General features: G+C 34.4%; 1 protein-coding gene across 2 annotated transcripts in view; it reads right to left on the bottom strand.

The window, feature by feature from the left end:
• Window positions 1-8: 8 nt before the first annotated feature.
• UACA (uveal autoantigen with coiled-coil domains and ankyrin repeats) overlaps window positions 9-20546 on the bottom strand; it is an 80207-nt gene continuing 59669 nt past the window's right edge. Inside the window, exons 11-19 of one of the 2 annotated variants that reach the window (XM_011375864.2) lie at window positions 19640-19747; window positions 19058-19090; window positions 18447-18545; window positions 12627-12663; window positions 11688-11740; window positions 7215-9953; window positions 5410-5562; window positions 3489-3554; window positions 9-1125 (exon numbers count right to left, since the gene is read on the bottom strand). In XM_011375864.2, coding sequence (XP_011374166.2) covers window positions 1054-1125; window positions 3489-3554; window positions 5410-5562; window positions 7215-9953; window positions 11688-11740; window positions 12627-12663; window positions 18447-18545; window positions 19058-19090; window positions 19640-19747 — 3360 coding nt within the window. In that variant the 3' untranslated portion in view covers window positions 9-1053. The remainder of the gene's footprint in view (window positions 1126-3488; window positions 3555-5409; window positions 5563-7214; window positions 9954-11687; window positions 11741-12626; window positions 12664-18446; window positions 18546-19057; window positions 19091-19639; window positions 19748-20546) is intronic. The other variant, XM_023521952.1, reaches the window with a different exon arrangement.

Genomic DNA, 20546 nt, shown 5'->3' with positions numbered 1-20546 from the left:
TGGTTACAATAAAGTATTTACTAGAAACATGTCCAATTTTATTATTTCTTGCTACCTATATTCTTAGTTTACTATATTATTGCACTTTTGTCTAAAACCTTAAAGATCTGTTTTCTAAAACCAATTCCCTCTTGCTAATTTTGCAAGAAAATTGCATTTCACATTCTTAATCTCATTAGTGCAATTTGCCTATAAATAAATACAAAACATTTGGAGGATGCATGTATAATGAATGCTTGGTTACTGTAGTAGCAAATGTCAAAGTAATTGCTAAAAAAGTCTAAAATTTTTGACACTTTAAAAAATCTACCATACCATTTATCGTCATACGTCTCTAAATACTGTGGCAAGAAGTTACCACAAGTGAAAATTAAGATACTGTTGTAGAGATGATGAGGCGATTTTGTTATAAATTCCTGATAAATTCCACACTGGCCTGTTCTTAATCTAAATGTAATTTAGCACTGCAAACCATTATGAAAAGAAATTTACTTAAAAAGGCATAAAAGTTATTAACGTAAGAAGAAAAAAAATCTGTACCTCCAAAAGAAGTCGAAGGCACTCATTAAGTCACTTCAATAAAAACGAAACTTGGCCAGCCAAGTTATAGCGCATTCCTTGAAACCGCATCAGGTCTCATGGCTCAGACTGAAGATCTGAAAGATCTTTTGATCCACTTAAAAGTGGCCACCAACCAAATTAATTTCTCTGAAAGAAATCTTTCAACAATTTTTTCAGCTTAACCCCTCTTCAACCCCACTCAGATGGCTCATGTTTTATTAGGGACTCAATGGTTTAAAAATATATAACCAATCCAAGGCAAAGTGTCATGCTGTTTGCCTAACTGTAAAATTAACATACATAGACTGTAAGATTTGAATAGATATTGAAAAACTCAGTAACATACTCGTCTAATTTAAAAAACCTACTGATGGAACAAATATATTTTGTTTCAATTACACTAGCACAGTAAAGCCCAGAAAGGCCATGCAGTTTCAAGAGAATGCTCAGCACCAGCAGGTAAAGCAGACATTGGCCGTTCAGCACTGACCATTAACACACAAGCCCCTGTCGCATTTGTATGATCTGGAGTAAGGCTGCCTGGACATCTTCATCCATGTGACCCTTGAGACAAAGAAGAAAGAAGGAAATATTTTATGTCATCTTCACTTATACAAAAATTCTAAAGACAAAGGTCTTCCTAATATGGTCTAATTACAAAATCCTCACCATCTTGGTTATATTCCAAAGGATTTACTGGAAAATGGAATAGAGCTCTATCACGGAAATAAAGAAAGTCAGTTTAAAAGTCATGCACACCAGTTGCTCTTAACATCTATTATCAGAAAACAGATGGACAAACTTCTTTGTCTTCCATTTGCAACAGCTCGGATGATAAGGAACAACATAAGTTATAAATGAGTAAAGTAATACAATGAAATTTTTTTTGCTCCTGCTGAGAGGGTTTTTTAAAACAATTAATGAAAAAAATCCCCGTATTTATATTTTATATGAATAGAATTACATACATTATTTTGCAGCTTGCCTTGTCAGCTAGTGTCATAGATATTTTTTCCAAGTTATTTCCCTAACTATTTTAAATTACTGTATAATATCCCACTGTACGGATGCATCATAATTTCTTTGCCCATTTCCCCAATGATAGGCATTTTAAGTTATTTCCAATCTTTCTGAGCAGATTCCTAGAAAAGAAATTGCTGGGTCAAAAAAGCAGTCTCAATTTTTAATTTTGCTAAGTACTATAAAATTTCCCTCTACAGAGATTATAGTAACAATTTATACTCCCACCAAAAGGGTATAACTCCCCATTTCTCACGATGCCCTGGGCAATGCTATAGACTACCACCTTGTTTAATATTTGCCAATCCCGTAAATGAAAAATGGTACCTCCTTGTTTATTTGCATTTCCCCCATTACAAACGTTAGCCATTCATATTTAGAAAGAAACACTTAAAACTTAAAAGATGACAAGGGGTTGACTAAATGCACATCAATATCACCATATTACAGCGCTCCATTCCTCTTTTTCTTTGCTGCAGCACTTAAATAGGTTTCGGCATAACATTTCCTATTAATACAAAAAGTTTTGCTTCGGAAATGTTTCTATAATAGTAGGATGTTTAAATTGCAAACATTAAGCCATAGTTGACTAAACTGAATTTCTTAGTTAACTTTATGATGCCAGAAGGCAAGACTATTTCAGATGCCAGTTGCTTTTGTTATGTTTCATTAGGAGTCAATAGAAAATAATTTCAAATTTCAGAAGTGTACATTATACAAAGCTGAACGGCTTATTAGTTTGCAGCGTCTTTTGGCGAGAGCACACTCTTCCTCCCTTGGCCAATATCAGATCTGAGTGAGTTCTTCTCTCTAATACATAGCTATACTTTTCTACTATTTCCCCTCCTAAACTTCTCATTCTGCTGTCCCTCAATCGTCTTCTCTAATAATTGCAATATACTTTTAAGTCCTGTCTTATCTTCTACCTCAAAAAAAAAAAAAAAAGTAGCCAAAGATACTTTCTTTTATCATACTATTCATTCTTTTCCATTGGTTTCCCCTTCATCTCTTGCAGAACAAGCAGGCTTTTTATTTTAGAATTCAATGTCATAAAGTTTCTTCCCTTTTATTATTTTACCTAGTTCTTTTTTAAAATGACCTTTCTTTGAAGTTTTCTCTCGACACCTATGTTTTGTTTTGTTTTTTAACCACGTAACCCGACACATTTAAAATCCTAAACAATCCTATTATACCTCACCTGCCATTCTAACATTGTCTCTTTTAGTACATCTTCCCGAAAAACCTATTCGGAGAATTTTAGAGATGCTGATCATAAGGTTTCTACAGAGCATCAAGTACAGTATCCTTCATATGTTAAACATATTCTTGATGTGATTGATTTTTAAAAATAGCTTTCTCATTACACCAAAGAAGGGGATTTTAAACTTATGCTTCACTGAGTCATAAGGCTTAATACATAAATATTATGGATAATCTCCTAACAGAACTAAATTCTTTCCTTAAATTATTATAGTTCTATGCACACCTGGTCATTTTCATACTTTTACAGTATTGTCTACATTTCAAAGAAATACTCCTGAGCTACCAAGGAACAGTGAAGTCTTTTCCACTCTCTTCTTTTAGCTGACAGCCACATGTGGCTGTCAAGGCGTTATCTCTAGCTAGCAATACTATTAACGTGTGCTGCCATCATATGTTGCCAAACTGTCTATAAAATGAGTGACAAGCAGATGGAGATAACACTAAATTTAAGATGTTATGTTGCCATATAGCTTTGTAAATTTCTCTGGGAGATATGCAACCATGATTAAAAGAAACACAATTATTTTTAAATAAGCATATGGGGTACAAGTACTTTAAACATGACTTTACCATAAATTTACTTGAACATGAAAAATTATTTCCTCTAAAACAATATCATTCCCAAAGGAGAAACAGTTCTTCACCTGTGCAGCACTAAGAAGGTGTGTCCGATAAATTGCAATTACTTCTTGGTGCTGTCTGTCAGCATCCTGGAAATGTGGAAAGATGGACAGATCAGAATATCAGCATTAATGTTTTCAAACACATGTAGGCTTATGACCTGCTGTCCTTGGGCTTGAGGCTACAAAACGGCAGTATTATTGAAGTGCTCCTCCTGCTGCTCCTTGTAACAAACTACCTTGGACCCACCAGATGCAAAACTCATAGCACAACAATAGCATGAACTCATGACCGTATGGGAACATTCATAGTGCAAGCAATTCTACTTATCTTGGGTCAAATGAAAGGACTGCCTTAGTTCCCATTCTTAAGCTATGAAATTATCCAGACACTTACCGACTTAAGTTTTGGATTATTGCAAAAGCTCCCCATCTTGTCCCCATCTCCAGTCTTCATTCCTTATCACGTTCCTGAGTTTGAGACAGCCTTTTCCTCATATCGCTTTTGGCTTAAAAACCTTGGGTGATACTTTGTTGCACATAAGAGAGAATCCAAACTCATAGCTTGGTTCTCAACAGCTTCCACAATTTGGCTGCAAATACAGCTCCCACTACTAGCCAGGCAGATTGGCCTTTTACTGCCCCGGGGGCACACCACTTGCATTCTATCTCCATGCCTTGCTCCACAGACTGCTTCTGCCTGAGAGATTCTCTATTTTCCTTTCATTTATCAAAACACCATCTATCTTACAAATTCAGGCCAGGTATTCCCTTCCTCTTTGAAACTAGCTCCTACCATACCAGTAATCTGTATTATCTAAAAGTAAGATAATACAGATTACTGGTATCATTTAGAATTGGGGACTATATTCGCAATTCTATATTTGGTATTTTTTGACTTGTTATTTTACTTTTGATGGATCTATAGTCTGCTTCTCTAACTACCCAGAACTCCTTGGGGACAAGAACTGTATACTCTCTTTGTCCCTGACAGCACAGTGTCATGAACATAATAAACAAATATTTCTGCTTATTAAAGGGACTACCATATTTTTTTGATAAGATCCAAGTCAGCAATTTGTCATCATTAATCTATAGGCCAATAGTGAACACTTTAAAAAAATAACTTCTATTCAAAAATAGCTCATATGCAATTATTATAGAATAAGAAAATATTAGCAACAATTTACATTTTATTGGGCTTGTTTTATTTAGCATGTCCATGTATGTTATATTAGCTCATTCAATTAAAAAAAAAAAGTAATCAGTTCTTATCCTATTTTATGGATAAAAAAGCCAAGTGTTAAGGGGAATGTTTTGTGTAACTTAAGTGGCAGGACTTAGAACTGAGCTCCCATCTTCAGCTTCTAAATCCAGATGCTTCCTTTAATATATAAAAGATCTCCACATAGTTATCTATATGGATATAGGTACCTATAGGTATCTATACATAGCCAGATGTTTTCTTTTAACATATAATGATATAAGGTATAAAACCAAAGGAATGCCTATCTTTATGAGTAAAGATAAAAGATTATTTAAAAAAATTTCTTTAATTAAGTGGATCAATAATTTAGAGCATGTGCTACAGTTGGAAAGATACCAGGTTTGGAGTCAGCCAGTCCCAGAAATAGATTCTAGCTTTTTGACCCCTGGCATCAAGCATTTTCATCTTTGTTTCCTTAACATGGAATGTTAAATTGGGTTTGGAATAAAAACCTTGTAGGATTGTAATGAAGATAAAGCTTAAAGTATGTAAAATGTTTAGTGTAGTGTCTGGCATATATTATACCACCAGTGTAAGTAACTTTTAGCAAAATGATTACATCCTTGGATCTGAACACAGCCACAAATCGATTCGATTTCTAAACAAGCTTTTATAAACAAACAAGTTAATGTGACCCTGCACATATCAGCACATAGGCTGCAGGTCCAGGATACTCACAGCCAGCTGCTGCTGCAGGGACTTCACTTGGTGCTGCAGAGTGTCAATCATTTGGCTCTGTCTCTTGCTGGGACTCCCGCTTGTGTAGGTGAGTTGTGAAAGGCCATTGAGCGCCTGTTTTAGTCTTTCTACATCATTAAGCAATTCGGTTATCTTATAAAAAAAAGAAAAAAGTTATGGGAGAAACATTACTCACTTATTCATTTACAACGAACATCTTTACACAATATATACTATATTTAATTTCTTGAATTAAATTCCTCAGTAAATTCCTTACAAAAGCATTACCAAATTAAGAATGAATATGGTGTACACCCTAAGATTTGAGTGTGACTCCAGTCTTCTTATTTTTAGATAATACATAAGTGTCTATGGAATTATACAGGCTATCTTCCAGGTAGAGGGGATTCTCTCCAACAAAGTCTGAAAAGTAAAAGAGCATGGCTCCTGTACAGCAAGAATTAACTTATGTGCCTGCTCCTTTCAAGAATGTATGATTTTACACTACTTTGTCTAAAAGAGGGGGAAAAAAATCAGGAGGCTGTTTAGAGTAGTGTAAAGAGCAAGATTTTAAATTACATAGAGCTGACGTTTTTTATCTGTGTGAGCTTGCTTGATTTCCTTTCTTTTTCTAACTGATTCTAAACTGATTTCATTATCAGTTTAAGGGGAAAAATCTTTCATAGTTAAGAAAATATAATGCAATTACAAATATATGTCTGGTGATAAGTATGTGCTCAATTAATGCAACAACTACAAGTAGCTACTAATAACTTGCTATTATAAGGATATATTATTAGATTCACAACCACCTTCCAAACAAGCTAAGAGTATTTCAATTCTGGGTCATCCGAGCAGAATTGTCAGGTTTGCACTTGGACCTCTACACTAAGGAGGGCTGGGTCTGTGTCTATTTTTACTCGTGCTGAATCCCCAGCACTGACCATAGCACCTGGTATGTCAGGCATTCAACAATTATTTGTTGGGCTCATAAAATTGCACTCAATCTCCCCGATTTCTCATCTTCACAGTATATACACTTTATGCAACTCCCATTTCCAAAAATATTGCTGAGCACCTATTCTGTAAATTAATGATAAGAAGAAAATATAAGTTATGATTTTTCTCTTAAAAACTGGTTGGGAAGATCAACCACATTAATTCTGACACCGTAATACGTATATTTTAAATAGATAGCAAAGCCAAAATAAAACATGCATTTTGGAAGAGGAACTGCTTACTGCGGGCTAGATTGCAAAAGGAAGACTTCAGCAAGGAGGACAAGTTTTGAGTGGGCGTTAAGGAATGTTATAGGCTTTAACTCAGTAGAAAGGAGAGGCAGGACATTCTGGGAGAGGGGACCAGTCTGTAGAAAGATATGTGGACAGAATGTACAGTGAATCGGAGGGCTCGTTGTACTGGTGTGGCTGAGTGCTCCCCAGCGTCCTTGGTTTCTTGCAGCCCAGAAACACAGCTTTTTCCTCCCCTCCCTCACCATTCTTCAGGTACCCTAAAACCCACTGGATTTGGACCATTCGCTTATGAGGTAAGTGAACCTTGCATCTCCGTGTTTCTCAATTTTTAGCTGTACCAGCTGAGGAAACAAAACACAAAATGCTTTTGATTTTGTGACTATTCTTTTTTTGAATTTCAAAATTTTTGAATTTTTTCCCGTATACCAGTAGTCAAATGGAAAGGTGGCATTTAATGGTCACTTTGTAAACAAGTCTGTAGGATGCTCTGGGGAAGAGCCCTGTTCTGCTATGCAGTTTCTGATGCAAAGCCACGTGGACCACGGGGCCTACCTTATTATCCTTTGCTTCGATTTGCTTAGCAGATTCCTGTATCCTTCTCTGTAACTCTGTGATTGTTGATAAGGACTTATCACATCGCTCCTGCTGATCCTTGATTTCTTGCTCGATGCTGAAATGTAGTAGTTCCTTCTCATCTTTTGCAGACAGTTCCTTCTTTTTGGCATGTAAAACTTCCTCACATACTTCTTCATACTTTCTATTCAGAGTGGCCAATTTTTCATTTAAGTTGGAAATCTGTGTCTCCAAATCACTCTTAGTTGCTTTATATTTAGACAAATCAACTACCTCTCTCGTCTCTAATTTTTTTAATGCTTGTTTACTATTCTGAACCTCTGACTGGAGTTTGGAGACTTCTTCAGTTTTGTTTTGGCTTTCTTCTTCCTTTGCTTTCAAGCTAGCTTTTATGATTCCGACTTCTTTCGCAAATGCTTCCTTCATCTGCAAATGCTCTGCCAGGGGCACGGAAGAATTCTTTTGGTTCTCTATCGTCTGATGCAGTCTGGCCACTGTCTGCTGCTCTTTCTCATAACACCTCTGCTTATTCTTCAGTTCTTCCTTCAGATTCTCAATTGCGCCATTAAGAGATTTTTTCAGGGCCTCTACCTGTTCCGATGGAACATACTGCTTTTGCAAGAGTGTCTGTGCCGTGAGGATGTCAGAAGTCTGTTTGGCGTTTTCTTCTGCGAGCTTCTCCTTCTCATTCTTTACTTCTGTGTATTTCTGTAACAGGTCTTTTAACTGTCTGTTCAGCTCTTCTTTTTTTCTGCTTAGTGCTCTTTCCACTTCATGAGAATTCTCAATGACAACATTCTTATCCTTTAAATCCTTCTGAAGAGTGAAAATCTCCTTCTTTAACTTGTCATTCTCTTGTTTGCACTTCTTGGCTTCCTCTTCCCTGGCATTATACTTTTGTGCCTGCTCTGATAACTGTTCTTTTAGTTCTTTCTCTACTGCTTTAAATTTTCTCTCACACTCTTCAAAGCTGACAATTGGAGCATATTTTAGTTTAATGCATTCTTGTATTGTGTCAAGTTCCTTTTTCTGGGCTTCAATTTCAGCATGCAGTGTCACAATCTCTTCTTGGCCTTTCTTGTAGTTAGCCAACATTTCAGCACTATTATCTTGCACCTTTCTCATGCTCTCACTGACAGCACTCATCTTTTCCTCGTGCTCTCTCAGGCTGATGTACTCAGCTTTTATTTGGTTCTGAGTGTTTTCTAGGTTTCTTTTTAATATGTCATTCTCATCTTTTATTTTTACAAAATCTTGATTTACATCTTCAAGTTTTTTCTTCACATCTAATAATTCTCTATTAGTTTTATCTAATGTGCTACTCAGGGCAGTTTTAATGTCTTCGTGGGTTTTAATTGGCACATACTGGTTACTAATAGTCTTTTTCAAGTTAGTGTTTTCAGACGTGAGTGAATATATTTTTTCTTGGTCTTCGCCACATTTTTTATTAAGTTCAGAAAGCTGTTTCTTAAGTTCAATAATGTTGGATTTCAGAGCCATTATCTCTTTTTCATGTTTCTCAGGAGGTATGAACACAGTTTCCAAGCGGCTAACATTCTTACTTAAATTGTCATTTTCCATCAGCAATTTCTCCATTTCCAACTTCTTTTCTGTATATTTTTGTGTTATATCTAAAAGCTTTTTATTCAAATCATCGACAATTACACCATGTGACTTCTTCATTTCTTCGCTTACTTTTAAAGGAATGTAATGATTTTTCATTTCAATTGTTAAGTTATGTGTTTGCTGCTTGAGGAGTTTATTATCCAGATAAACCTTTTCAATTTCCTTTTGTAATGTCTGATTTTTCGAAGTTAACTCAGTGATCTTCTTCCCAAGTTCTCCTGATTTTTGCTCTAATCTGCTCTTGAGCTGCTCATGTTCCTCTGGTTTGATATGCTGAGCAAGCTTAGCCTTAAAATTCTCAAGTTCTCTCTTTAACTGTCTAATTTCACTAAGTGATTTTTCATATTCTCTTTCCATCTCGACTAATTTTTTTGCCTTCTCATTTACTTCATTTGATAACAAGCTCTTCATGTTTTCAAATTTTTCTGCTGGAATGGAAATGGCTAACTTTGCTAACAATTCTTTTAACTGGCCTTCCATCTCTGTGGCCTTTCTCCCGTTCTTCTCTCGCTCCATTTCACACATACCGAATTCCTTCTGTAGTCGCTTATTTTCTTCTATCATCTTGCCTTCTTCCCGCTTAAACTCTTCTACTAATATTTCATTTTGTTTAATTTGGTTTCTTAATTTTCCCACTTCTGCTGAAGCGCCTTCATATTTTGCTTTCATGTCTTTCAATTGATCTTTCAGTTCCTCCGTTAGTCTGTGATTCCCTGTAGCTGCTTCACTTGTTAGATGCTCTTTAAGAGCAAGAAAATGTGTCTGCATTTGTTTAACTTTGCCTTCTGACTCATACATTCTCTTCTGCACATCTTTTAATGCATCTTCTAATTGCTTTATCTGTTCATCTGAATCCTCCTTGACCCTTTCACATTCTAATGCTAAAGCTTTGCATTCTGCCACCTTGTGAGCCAGTTCATTCTGGAGCTTAAGTCGGTCTTGTTTTGCTGACTCGCAGAAAGTTCTCATTGCTTCTAACTCTCTCTTTAAAATTTCATTTTCAGAATATGAGGTTTGATTGGGTATGGATAGCTCCAGTGGTCTTAACATAGATCTGCTTTGCATATGAGCTGGCATACCTGTGGGAGTACACTGAAAAGGGGAGGAAAAAAATATCAGTTGCAAAAGCCTGAAGAAGACACATACGTATTTGCTAAACTTAAAGTTTCCACATCATCAGCAGTCAAAGGATTCTCAGACTAGTATTCTGGAAAAAATTAGTCCTGATTTTTGAAGTAAGAAAAACAGTTCTGAGTATGATTTCCTCAGTACATACTTAAGCAGTGAAATTTTGAAAGTCTGTTCATAAGTGTATTTCTGGCAGAACAAAAAAAATAGTTGTGGCCTCTGGAGACTATTTTCTCTTTCTGTCCGCATTCACGCTACCTACCCCACACAAGAATATCAACTCAATCATTTATTATTTCTATGTTTTAAGCACAAAATGTGCTTAGAACTTCGAATTCTAAAGAAAGCCATTAGAACTCTTGAGGAAAAAGTACTACAATTTAAAATCTGCAAATAGTTCCACAGAATGATATATTATTTAATTTCTAATAAAATACATGACTTCTGAGTACCTTGTTAACACCAATGTAATATTCCTTAAGTCATACCACCAGGATAAACCTTGCTAGTTTGAGAGCAGTCAAGAGAATGATGTTAATCAACTCGCAAAAAAAAAAAAAAAAAAAAAAGAATTGAGTTTTCTTCTCTCGAATAAAAGGATGAATTAGAATTTAGCATATAATCTTACTACAAAATTTGATTGACATCTTGTTCTCTCTATTAAGTGCTGACAAAAAGAAGTATAATTAAACTCAACGAAATAGTTCATAAATATCAGAACATGTAATTATGAAAGACTAAATTTAACTATATTTTTCCTCATACAGTCTATTACAATAAGGGTCTTTAGAAGTACTAATTCATTGATAAAAGCTATGTGCTATGAACATCTCATTATTTTAATAGGTAGGTTTTAATATTCTTCAGTTAAATCTACACTGCCTTACCCTGAATCAAAAAGAAGAAAATTAACACTGAGTAATTTCCCAGTCCAGTATGTTTCTATTATCTTTCAACTTACCAATTATCTTTAGACTACAACTGCTATAATTTACCAACAAATCACTTACATAGCTTCACAATTTCCATACTTGTTTTATTTTGAGCAAATATTTATCTAATTTTCTTAAATATTATTCAGTTGATTGATATCCATTCTCTCAGCTTAGAATTTCAGAAATGTCCAGCTTAAAGTGATCTTATATATCGTGTACACTAATTCACTCTGCCTACAGATAAAGGTGTGTAAAAAGGCCTTTAAAGCCCAAATATTTATCAGTTCTGCAGTCCATAGGCGGTACTAGAAATGTATACCTTGTTCCTACTAACTAAAAGCAAGGAGCAGACAACATTGCCTCTTGGAAGCTTTCTTTATTTTGAGGTGAATTTCTAAAACACAGGATATATATTTGAAAGCATAAATATAAAAGCAAAAATATATTTCAAAGCCAAAACAAATGGCTTTTTAATTATTCATACCTGCCTTCATCTTTTTATGGGCAAATATGAAGAGGTGGCCATGTGCTGCAATAGAAGCTTACTATAAAGACCATAAAATTGTAATTTAAATCTCTTATTTAAGCCACTGTCATCAAAAACACTCTAGGGGGCACCAGAAACAGCAATATCTGCTTTTATTAAACTCAAGAACAAAAGACCAACTTTTCTTCGATAATAAAAACCATATTCGATATATATATATTCTTGATAAGAACACAAATGTTTTTTATATAATTTTTTATTAAAAAATACTATTACCTGTGAGTCTGTCATGTACATTTGACCTTGTTTAAGAAGCATATCTTCTTTTCCTAAATAAATTCAAACAAATGATATCAACTTAAATATCCATACCAAAGTAGGCTAAGCATTAATTTGGTGTTATTATCTCTCCTTTATTATTCCAACAAAACAGAAGCATGAGTTATAATATAAAATTATCCTTGCTCTAAAATATCCACAGTTTTCCTTATTATTTCTATATACATAAGGGAAGTATCTATATTCTTCTAAATACATAATAAGTTCATTTTTAGAAATATCTAAGACTGTTAGACTAAATAAGCTACATGATTATTATAAAATGTGTCTTACAACCAGTCAAAATAAAAATGATGTTCTTTACCATTTACAGGATAAATATTACTATTGTACTTAACTAGAGAGTAATTTAGTATTCAATGAGAAGCAAAAAAAAAAAAAGTAAGATTTTCTAGAGGAACTATTTAAAAATGGAGAAAATGAAGAATAAGATTAATTATATGTAATCTTAAAATAAGTAATTGCTTATGGAACTTCTAATTTTAAAATGCTTACCTGCATTGAGACTATATGCAAAGATTTCTCCAAATCAGAAAACTATTTTTATGTTTCTTTCCACAAAAAACAAGTTCCAAATACCACAAGATGATGCCTACTAACCAACAAGGCAAACTTGGTAATTCATCCAATATACAATTTAAAAAATAGATGCTAAGAAAAATCAGAGCCTCAGTGATTATCACATTTTATGTTAGAGACTATAGTAGTCATCTTAACTTCTTTTTAGTTTCATGTGTTGAGGTATAACACACAAGTAGTAGGGTGAAGTTTAGTAACAGGATTATCGTATACAGTTAGATAAAACAAATGGACATAAACATTCTTCTTTGCTTAAACTGAGTGAACTATAATAATAATTTATATCTTTATACTTACGGTTACTGAAATTACTTCCTGGTCCTAAATGATCACTCTGAAATCAGAAGTATAAATTAAAACATTTTAGGTGACTACTGCTTTATTTTGTTATATTCTGTATTTATTTTAGCTCTAAATGATTCAGTCATTAAAACCACATTTTCAATATTCCTTGTTTCTTCTGGTATTAATTATTCTACTTGAACCCCAAAAAAGACACAGCACCAGAAACAATTAGAGAGATCAGTTGGTAATAACCTACTTCACTAAGCATTTTTATAAAAGTAGCCAAGAGTTTCCAAGAAAAGCTTTATTGCTAAAAAGAAAAAACAGTGAGCTCCAAATGAACCGAAATACCTTTCAATGCATACTCTTTGCTGCTTCTTTTCCTCAAACGGAAAGAAATGCCACATTCTCATCATTCTATTTTACCTCTGTTGGGAGCAGAGACCCTACCTTACTGACTATGGAATATTAGCGTGACATCTTATTTCAGAATTTACAGAATACCCATTATTTTTGAGGGTAAAAGGAGACAGAGAATGAAACTGAGGCAAAGACATACTCAGTAATAAACTCATCAGTGTATCAGTCAGGTAAAAGGAGAATAACAGAAAAACTTTATTCTGAATCAAAATATATTTGGATTGCTCCTTATTCCAAGTAAGCCAAATACAAAGAATCTAAAATACAAATTAAAATATTATACCTCCAAGAGTAAAAATATGCAGATGTAGTTCATGTTTATATATCTGTGTATACAAGTACTAACAGCAATGTGTCAAACTTGGATATGAGTGACCATAATACAAATGGTCCATGGTTCTATAATCAATTTAATGCCACCTCCACTAATCCTTACTGCCCCAAAGTATGGAAAAATGTCTGTAAACTTAGTTAAGCTCTTTGTTCTATTTAATACTAGAGTTTGCAATAGCTACTAAATGAACTTATATACGTATGGGTGGGAGACAGGCCTATGCACAGATGAGTTTCAAAAAACTTAGTGGGGAAAAAAATGGCATAAATGATAGAGGCTCTGTTCATCCCTCTGGCGACCAAATCAAAGTTGTGACAGAAATAAGAAGCAAACAGCAAGGAAAATCACCTGAGATCTAGATGAACAAGCCATACAACTAGGGAGAGAAATAAGAAATCACCCTGCAATGGTGAGAAGTAGGATGGGGCAAGGACACGAGGCTGCCTGGTCCCGAGCGGCTGAGTGGGACAAAGGCCATAGCAGTAGCAGTTGCAGACGCCTTGTAAAGGGCCGTGTCCGCGAGCAGACTTTCATGGTGACAGACCTGCTCGCTCTGAGCACCAGTGCCAGTTGCCTGTGTAGGGGGCACCAGGGACTTACAGGGAGACAGTGAGTTGCTGGAGTGAGGGCCAAGGCCAGAATCGCTCAGTACAGAAGTGCCAGAGGTATCCATTATTCCTCTGTTGAGCCCTCCCCCTCCCAATGTGCAAACTCAGCACTGCCATAACTATGACATCATCAAACTGGATAACAGAGGTCACTCCGCCCAGAGGATTCCCTGAAACTCTGCTTCCCCCAACTCACAGCCCCAACCAAGCCACATCCAAACGTATCCTTGGCGAGTCAGGTGCCCCTTGCTGAGCAGCACCTAGACTCACACTGGTGGCAGCTGGCCTCAGTTTCTGATGTGGCCTTTTTGAGGCAACCACAAGCACGGCATCAGTGGATTGCTTGCTGAATTTTAACAGGTGATCCTGGAAGGGTACAGGCTGGGGCTAAACTTGGCCTGCAGCTGAATCCCTCTCAGGACTGTGCCACTGGTCACCTACTTCACAAAGCCGCATTAATAAAACTAGGAGACTTAAGAGCTTTGCTTAGTCCATAGAAACAGACACAGAAAGACAGCCAAAATGGGAAGACAAAGAAGCAGAAACCATAGGAGAGAACAGAACAGAGATCCAGGAATAATGGAGTCAAGCAATCTAACAGATGCAGAGTTAAAAACACTGGTTATAAAGATGCTCAATGAACTTAGGGGAACTGTAGATGAATTCAGCGAGAACTTTAACGAAGAGATAAAAAACATAAAAATTCAAATGGAAATTATAAAAAGGAACCAGTCAGAAATGAAGAACACATTATCTGAGATGAAAAGCATATTAAATGGAATAAGAATGAATAAAGAAGAGGATCTAATGACCTACAGAGAAGATGGGAAAGCCAAGGACACTCAGAATAGCAAGAAAAAAAGAAGCCAAGACTATAATAATAATTTAAGGAGCCTATGGGACACTATTAAATGTAAAATATCTGTGTCATAGGGGTATTGGAATAAAAAACAAGACATTTGAAGAAATAATGATGGAAAACTTCCCCAACCTGATGAAGGAAATAGACATACAACCCCAGGAAGCTCAGTCCCAAAAAAGAGGAACCCAAAGAGGCTCACACCAAGACACATTAAAATTAAAATGCCAAAGGTTAAATACAAAGAGAGAATCTTAAAAGCAGCAAGAGAAAAGCAGTTACCTACAAGGGAGAACACATAAGATTGGCAGTTGATTTCTCAAAAGAAACTACGTAGGACAGAAGGGCTTGGTACAAAATATTTGATGTGATGAAAACCCAGGATCTACAATCAAGAAGCCTTTATCCAGCAAAGCTATCATTTGGAGTCAAAGAACAGATAAAGAGCTTCCCAGACAAAAATAAGCTAAGGGAATTTATCAACATCAAGCCAGTATTACAGGAAAGGTTGTAGGGACTTCTTTAAGAAGAAAAAATATGTATCAAAAACAGGAAAAAAGAATGGTAATAAAAACATTCCTATCAACAAGTCCCTCAAATAGAAAAGAATTAAGTGCTCCAACCAAAAGATAGAGTGGCTGAATGGATAAGGAAACAAGATCCCTAAATATGTTGCCTACAAGAGACTCACTTCAGATTGAAAGACATACACAGACTGAAAGGAAGGGGATAGAAAAAGATATCGCTTTGATGGACCTATGGGATATTATGCAAAATGAAATAGGTCAGATAGAGAAAGACAAGTATTGCATGATTTCACGTATGTGTGGAATCTAAAGAACAAAATCAACCACAACAACAAAAGCAGAAATAAACTCATAGATACAGAGAATATTTTGAGGGCTACTAGATGGGAGGGGGCTTGGGGATGAAAAAAAAAAGGCAAAGGGATTAAGAAGTACAAAGGGATAGTTGGGAAATAGACTTGGAGATGTAGAGTGTAGCACGGGGAAGATGGTTAATAATGTAGTAATAAATATGTAAAGGGGAAGAGAGGTACTAGATTTAGTGGGATGATCACTTTGCGAGTTATGTGGATCTCTGATCACTATGCTATACAATTGAAACTGGTATACTATTGTATGTCAACTATAACTGAAAAAAAAACCACATTGAATTGTACAATGTAAAAAGAAAAAAAACTTAGTTTGGGCTTATTACCTTTCCTCGATTACACAAATAAAAACAAATACTTTAGTTGTAATAAAATTAGCCTCATGCTAAAGTATCTAAATTTTCCCATATTTTTTCTATAAATATAAGTGATATGCCTATATATAAAGTAGTACACATTACACAGCAAGCAATTCTGTTGGCAGTTTATGACATTCTTAAGCATGTGAGATAATACTATTGTGAATATTCAACATTCGTAAATGATAAGTTTTTAGTTTTTAATGGCTGCTTTCATAAATATTGGGTCACATATAAAGTGGGCCCTATAATTTTCTTTTTAGAAGTAAAAAATCATTTCTAGTATAAAAATTCATCATAATGAATATGCACCACCTGGGCAAAAAGAACCCATTACATTGAGTGAAAAAGCTACAAAACAGGATGTATAATATTCCCACCTGTTGAACGTGTATGTAACACAAGTTATGCACAAAGAAAAGGGCTGAAAGGGTATCAGTCAGGTGCTAAAAGTGCTGAGATTACAGGTATGCTTAATTTCTGCTTTTAGTTTAACTATATTTTCTAATTTTCCTAAAATAAATATATGTATTATTTTTATAAAAAAAGTTATTTTCTACAGTTCATTAAAACCTCATTAAAAGTTACAGACTTGACTCTAAGTTTGTCTAAAGCTACAGAAAAACATTTTATCCTTAAGACACCAGAGTCTACTATTAGAAGAAAGGTAATACATAAATAGTATCCAATTATAGGTGTAAAACTTTGAAGAATACTTCAAAGGGCCCATATATATGTCTGCATTTTCTCATTCATGCTAGTCTGAGTGTAAAACTAGTACTGTAGTTAAGAGCACAAAGGAGCAAGACTGTCTGGGTCAAGCTCTGGCTCTGCCACTTATTATTTATAAACCCCTCATAGGTCGACCACTCTGCCTCAGTCTCTTCACTTATAAAGTGGGAATAATAATAACACCTACCATTGTGGAGATGATGTGTTTATTAAATGCATGTAAAATGCACAGCATGGTTTCTGGCACATGTAGGTACTATGAAAATCTTAGCTATTACTAAGTTCACTACTAACCCTAAAATGTCTTCAGCTGAGAAAATTATAGAAGCCATCATACTAGATCATTTTTTAGCTTATAAAACTGTGTTTCTGAATAATCTTCAGAATTCAATCATATAAATCACAACTTTCATTTTATTCTTTTAAATATATCGAGGCACAAGTCACCTGCAATAAAGTACACAAATACTAAGTGTACAGTGCAATGAATTTTTGCATATGTATACCCTGCGTGACTACAACCCAGACCAAGACATACATTTCCAGCACCATCGGAAGCTTCATCTGCCGCATCCTAGTCAGTAGCCCCTCACCAAAGGGTGCCCTTTATTCTGACCTCCATCACCATAGATTAATTCTGTCTGATTCTGAACTTCATAAAAACTGGAATCATGCAGTATATACTCTTCGTGTCTGATTTCTTTCATGCAACATTATTATCTGTGAGATTCAGCCATGTCTTTACATTCCTCTTCATAGCCACATATATTTTTTTCTTTATTTACAAAGAAGAAAGTTACTTTTGTTGTATACTCTGAAGTTATATTCCCCAATAAAAATGAAAGATTCATGCTGAATAAGCCAACCTTTTCGATGATCCTCAGTGATGATTTATAAAATGTATATCATGGCCTTGCAAAATGAATCTATCAGTTAAAAGTCAGGAGAGTGGTCACCCCTGGTGTGGAGAGAGTGGGTACTGACAGGAAGCAAATGTGAGGAGGCTTCTGGGTACTGATAATGTACTGATCTGGGTATGTTCAATTTGTGAAAATTCTTCAACTTATACACTTTAGCAGGTGTACTTTTTAATGTACATTGTATATCAATAAAAAGTTAAAAAAAATATGGCCTTGAGAAAACTAAAAGCTAATTCGTCCAAAAAAGATGAGTATATAATCTGAACCTTACTAACACCCAACTCTTCACCATATATGCCCAAAATTCTTTCTGAGATAATTCTAGCAACACTTCTATTCATTGTAAGATGCTTTGTTATTACTGCCATCATAATCATTGGACATTTACGGTAAAAATATAAAATTTTAAAAAGGTAAGGATGGACAAAGAGAAAAAGTTGAGAAGGAGAAACTGGAACTTAAACTAAATATCAGTTACATGCTAGTCAACTGCATGATCTCATTTAACTTTTACAACAATTCTGTCAGTCATTCTAACTTTACCAAAAAAATGCGACAAGCTGAGAAATTTTAAATAAACGGCATAAGGTCAATTTATTTAAACTATGAAGGAGAGAGTGATAATAACAAATTCAAGTCCGACTCCAGCCCTTCACCATCATGCATTATGAGTTACATGAAATAATTTAGTTAAGTTTTCTATACCTCAAAATATTTATATCTATTTTTCAGAGCCTCAATAGTTCTTAAGCTTTCTTCATGTTGCTTTTCTTTAGCTGCCAAAAGGGACTTCAGCTTTTCTTTCTGAAATGGAAAGGAATACAGAACAAATTCACACTGTGCTTGAAATTGGGTTAAAAATGTATTTTAGAAAATGTGACTTAGAATTACTTTGAGGACTGCAGTTAATGAATTCGCTAGACTGGTGGATTTTCAACTATTAGTAGAATTGAAAATTTCTACATATACACAAATAAAATATATTATAAAACAATATTGCGAAAAATTCAAATTTTGTTTTAAATCATAGTTTTCCTATATTTTCTTTATGATGTTTAGAATTTTACATTTTTTCATGAAAAGCTTCGCAAAAAATGAGACATTCGGACGCAATAAAAACAAATGCCTCTCATAACCCATACCACTATATTCAAAACATACTTTATAGTCACATGTAGGTTTTGTTTTTCTCTTTGAGTGATAACCAGAAATAGAATCCTGGTCTCCATCTTAATTCAAGACTTAAACCTCTACTGCAATGTCATCTTCAATCTATACAACATTTCACAGCTTTAAAGTAAAATTTGTCATCCTACCTCACTTTCCAGATCATCAGCAACCATTACTTCCTAAATTTAAAAGAAGAAATATATTTTCACTTTTGAAAGTTTCTTTTAAAAGACTTGAGCTTGGTAAGTATCTTTTAAAAAGACTCACACATGTCATTAAGATTGGGGACCAGGATATGAGCAGAAAATGTCTATATCCTACTATTGATTCTGTTGTCCGAGTTGTCATTCATCCCTCTCCCCAGGTTCAGAAGCACTTTTGATTTCTCTGAGAACCCATCAATAGTAACTTCTACTTGCTCTTCCTCCTTACATCTTTTGTCTACTCCTTCCTCTCCAATCTCATAGTCCCAACTATAGTTCAGTCCTTCCTTATTACTACATACTAACAGTATTCTCTCTTCTTACATCACATATTAGGAGTTTCATGTAAAGGTCCCACTAAGATAGAACTCTCCTCTGGGGCAATGACCTGATTTTATCTCCTTTCCACCTTAGGGCCATAACTTGAAGTGACAGATGATCATTAACAATTTGTTATTAATGGTGATTACTGGTAGTAAAATGGTTTAATTTTTTTTTTTTTTTTTTTTTACTATGATGATTTACCTCATTTAGCTGTAGTTGTAAACCATTGACTTTATCCAATAATATTCTCTGTTCTTGCTGAATTTTTCTCAACCTCTCTTTCAAATCTTCATTTTCAACCTCTAGATCCTTAAATAGTAAAGACAACAGGTGCTAGGCCAACCTTAAAAGAGCAATTCTTATGGAAGAAAATTTAAAAAGCAGTTTGCTATCATATACAGATAAATACACATATAAAAGAGCCTTAAATATAAAGATACAGTAATTTCAACAACATTCAAATGATTTAAATCCATAGGTGAGAAATAATATAGGAAATTGTAGTCTTATGATATTTAATGAATACAGTTATATACAAGACAGCAAACCATGATTCTAATAAAAAGTAAAAGCATCATCTGGAAATAGAAAATAGCAGAAGAATGTCAATTTAAATTTTGCTTAAAACTTCTTAAGTTTGAGACCATTCATTCTAACGCTTTTCTTAAATTAATCATCATTTCAGTGCTCTGAAAAAAAAAACATTTAAGGATCCAATTTAAGCCTAGGTAGTTCACTTTTTTACTACTATATAGTAAATTATGAAGACCCAAATAAAAGAATTTTATTTTAACATATGGAAACAGCTATACAATTTACATTTTAATGGTATTTCAGTCATAAGATAAACTCTATTATTATGAGATCTTCCTCCAACATAATTCACATTATAATTATTTTTTCAATACTTTGATGAACATAAAAGGTAAAAAGTACTATGTGGTTAACAATATTATTCCTTTATCAAAATAAAAAATACTTTGAGAAAAATATTTCAGATTTTATTTACATTAATGACCATCATTTTATCACTATAATTATCTAAAATGAACATAAATTTATGATTTACAGCCCGAAACAAACACATTTAAATCAACAGAAAGTTATA

The sequence above is a fragment of the Pteropus vampyrus genome, unplaced genomic scaffold (assembly GCF_000151845.1).
Source record: "Pteropus vampyrus isolate Shadow unplaced genomic scaffold, Pvam_2.0 Scaffold10, whole genome shotgun sequence".
NCBI classification, from domain to species: domain Eukaryota; kingdom Metazoa; phylum Chordata; class Mammalia; order Chiroptera; family Pteropodidae; genus Pteropus; species Pteropus vampyrus.
The sequence above is the reverse complement of the archived record's forward strand: the minus strand, read 5'-3'. Positions and strand labels throughout refer to the sequence as shown.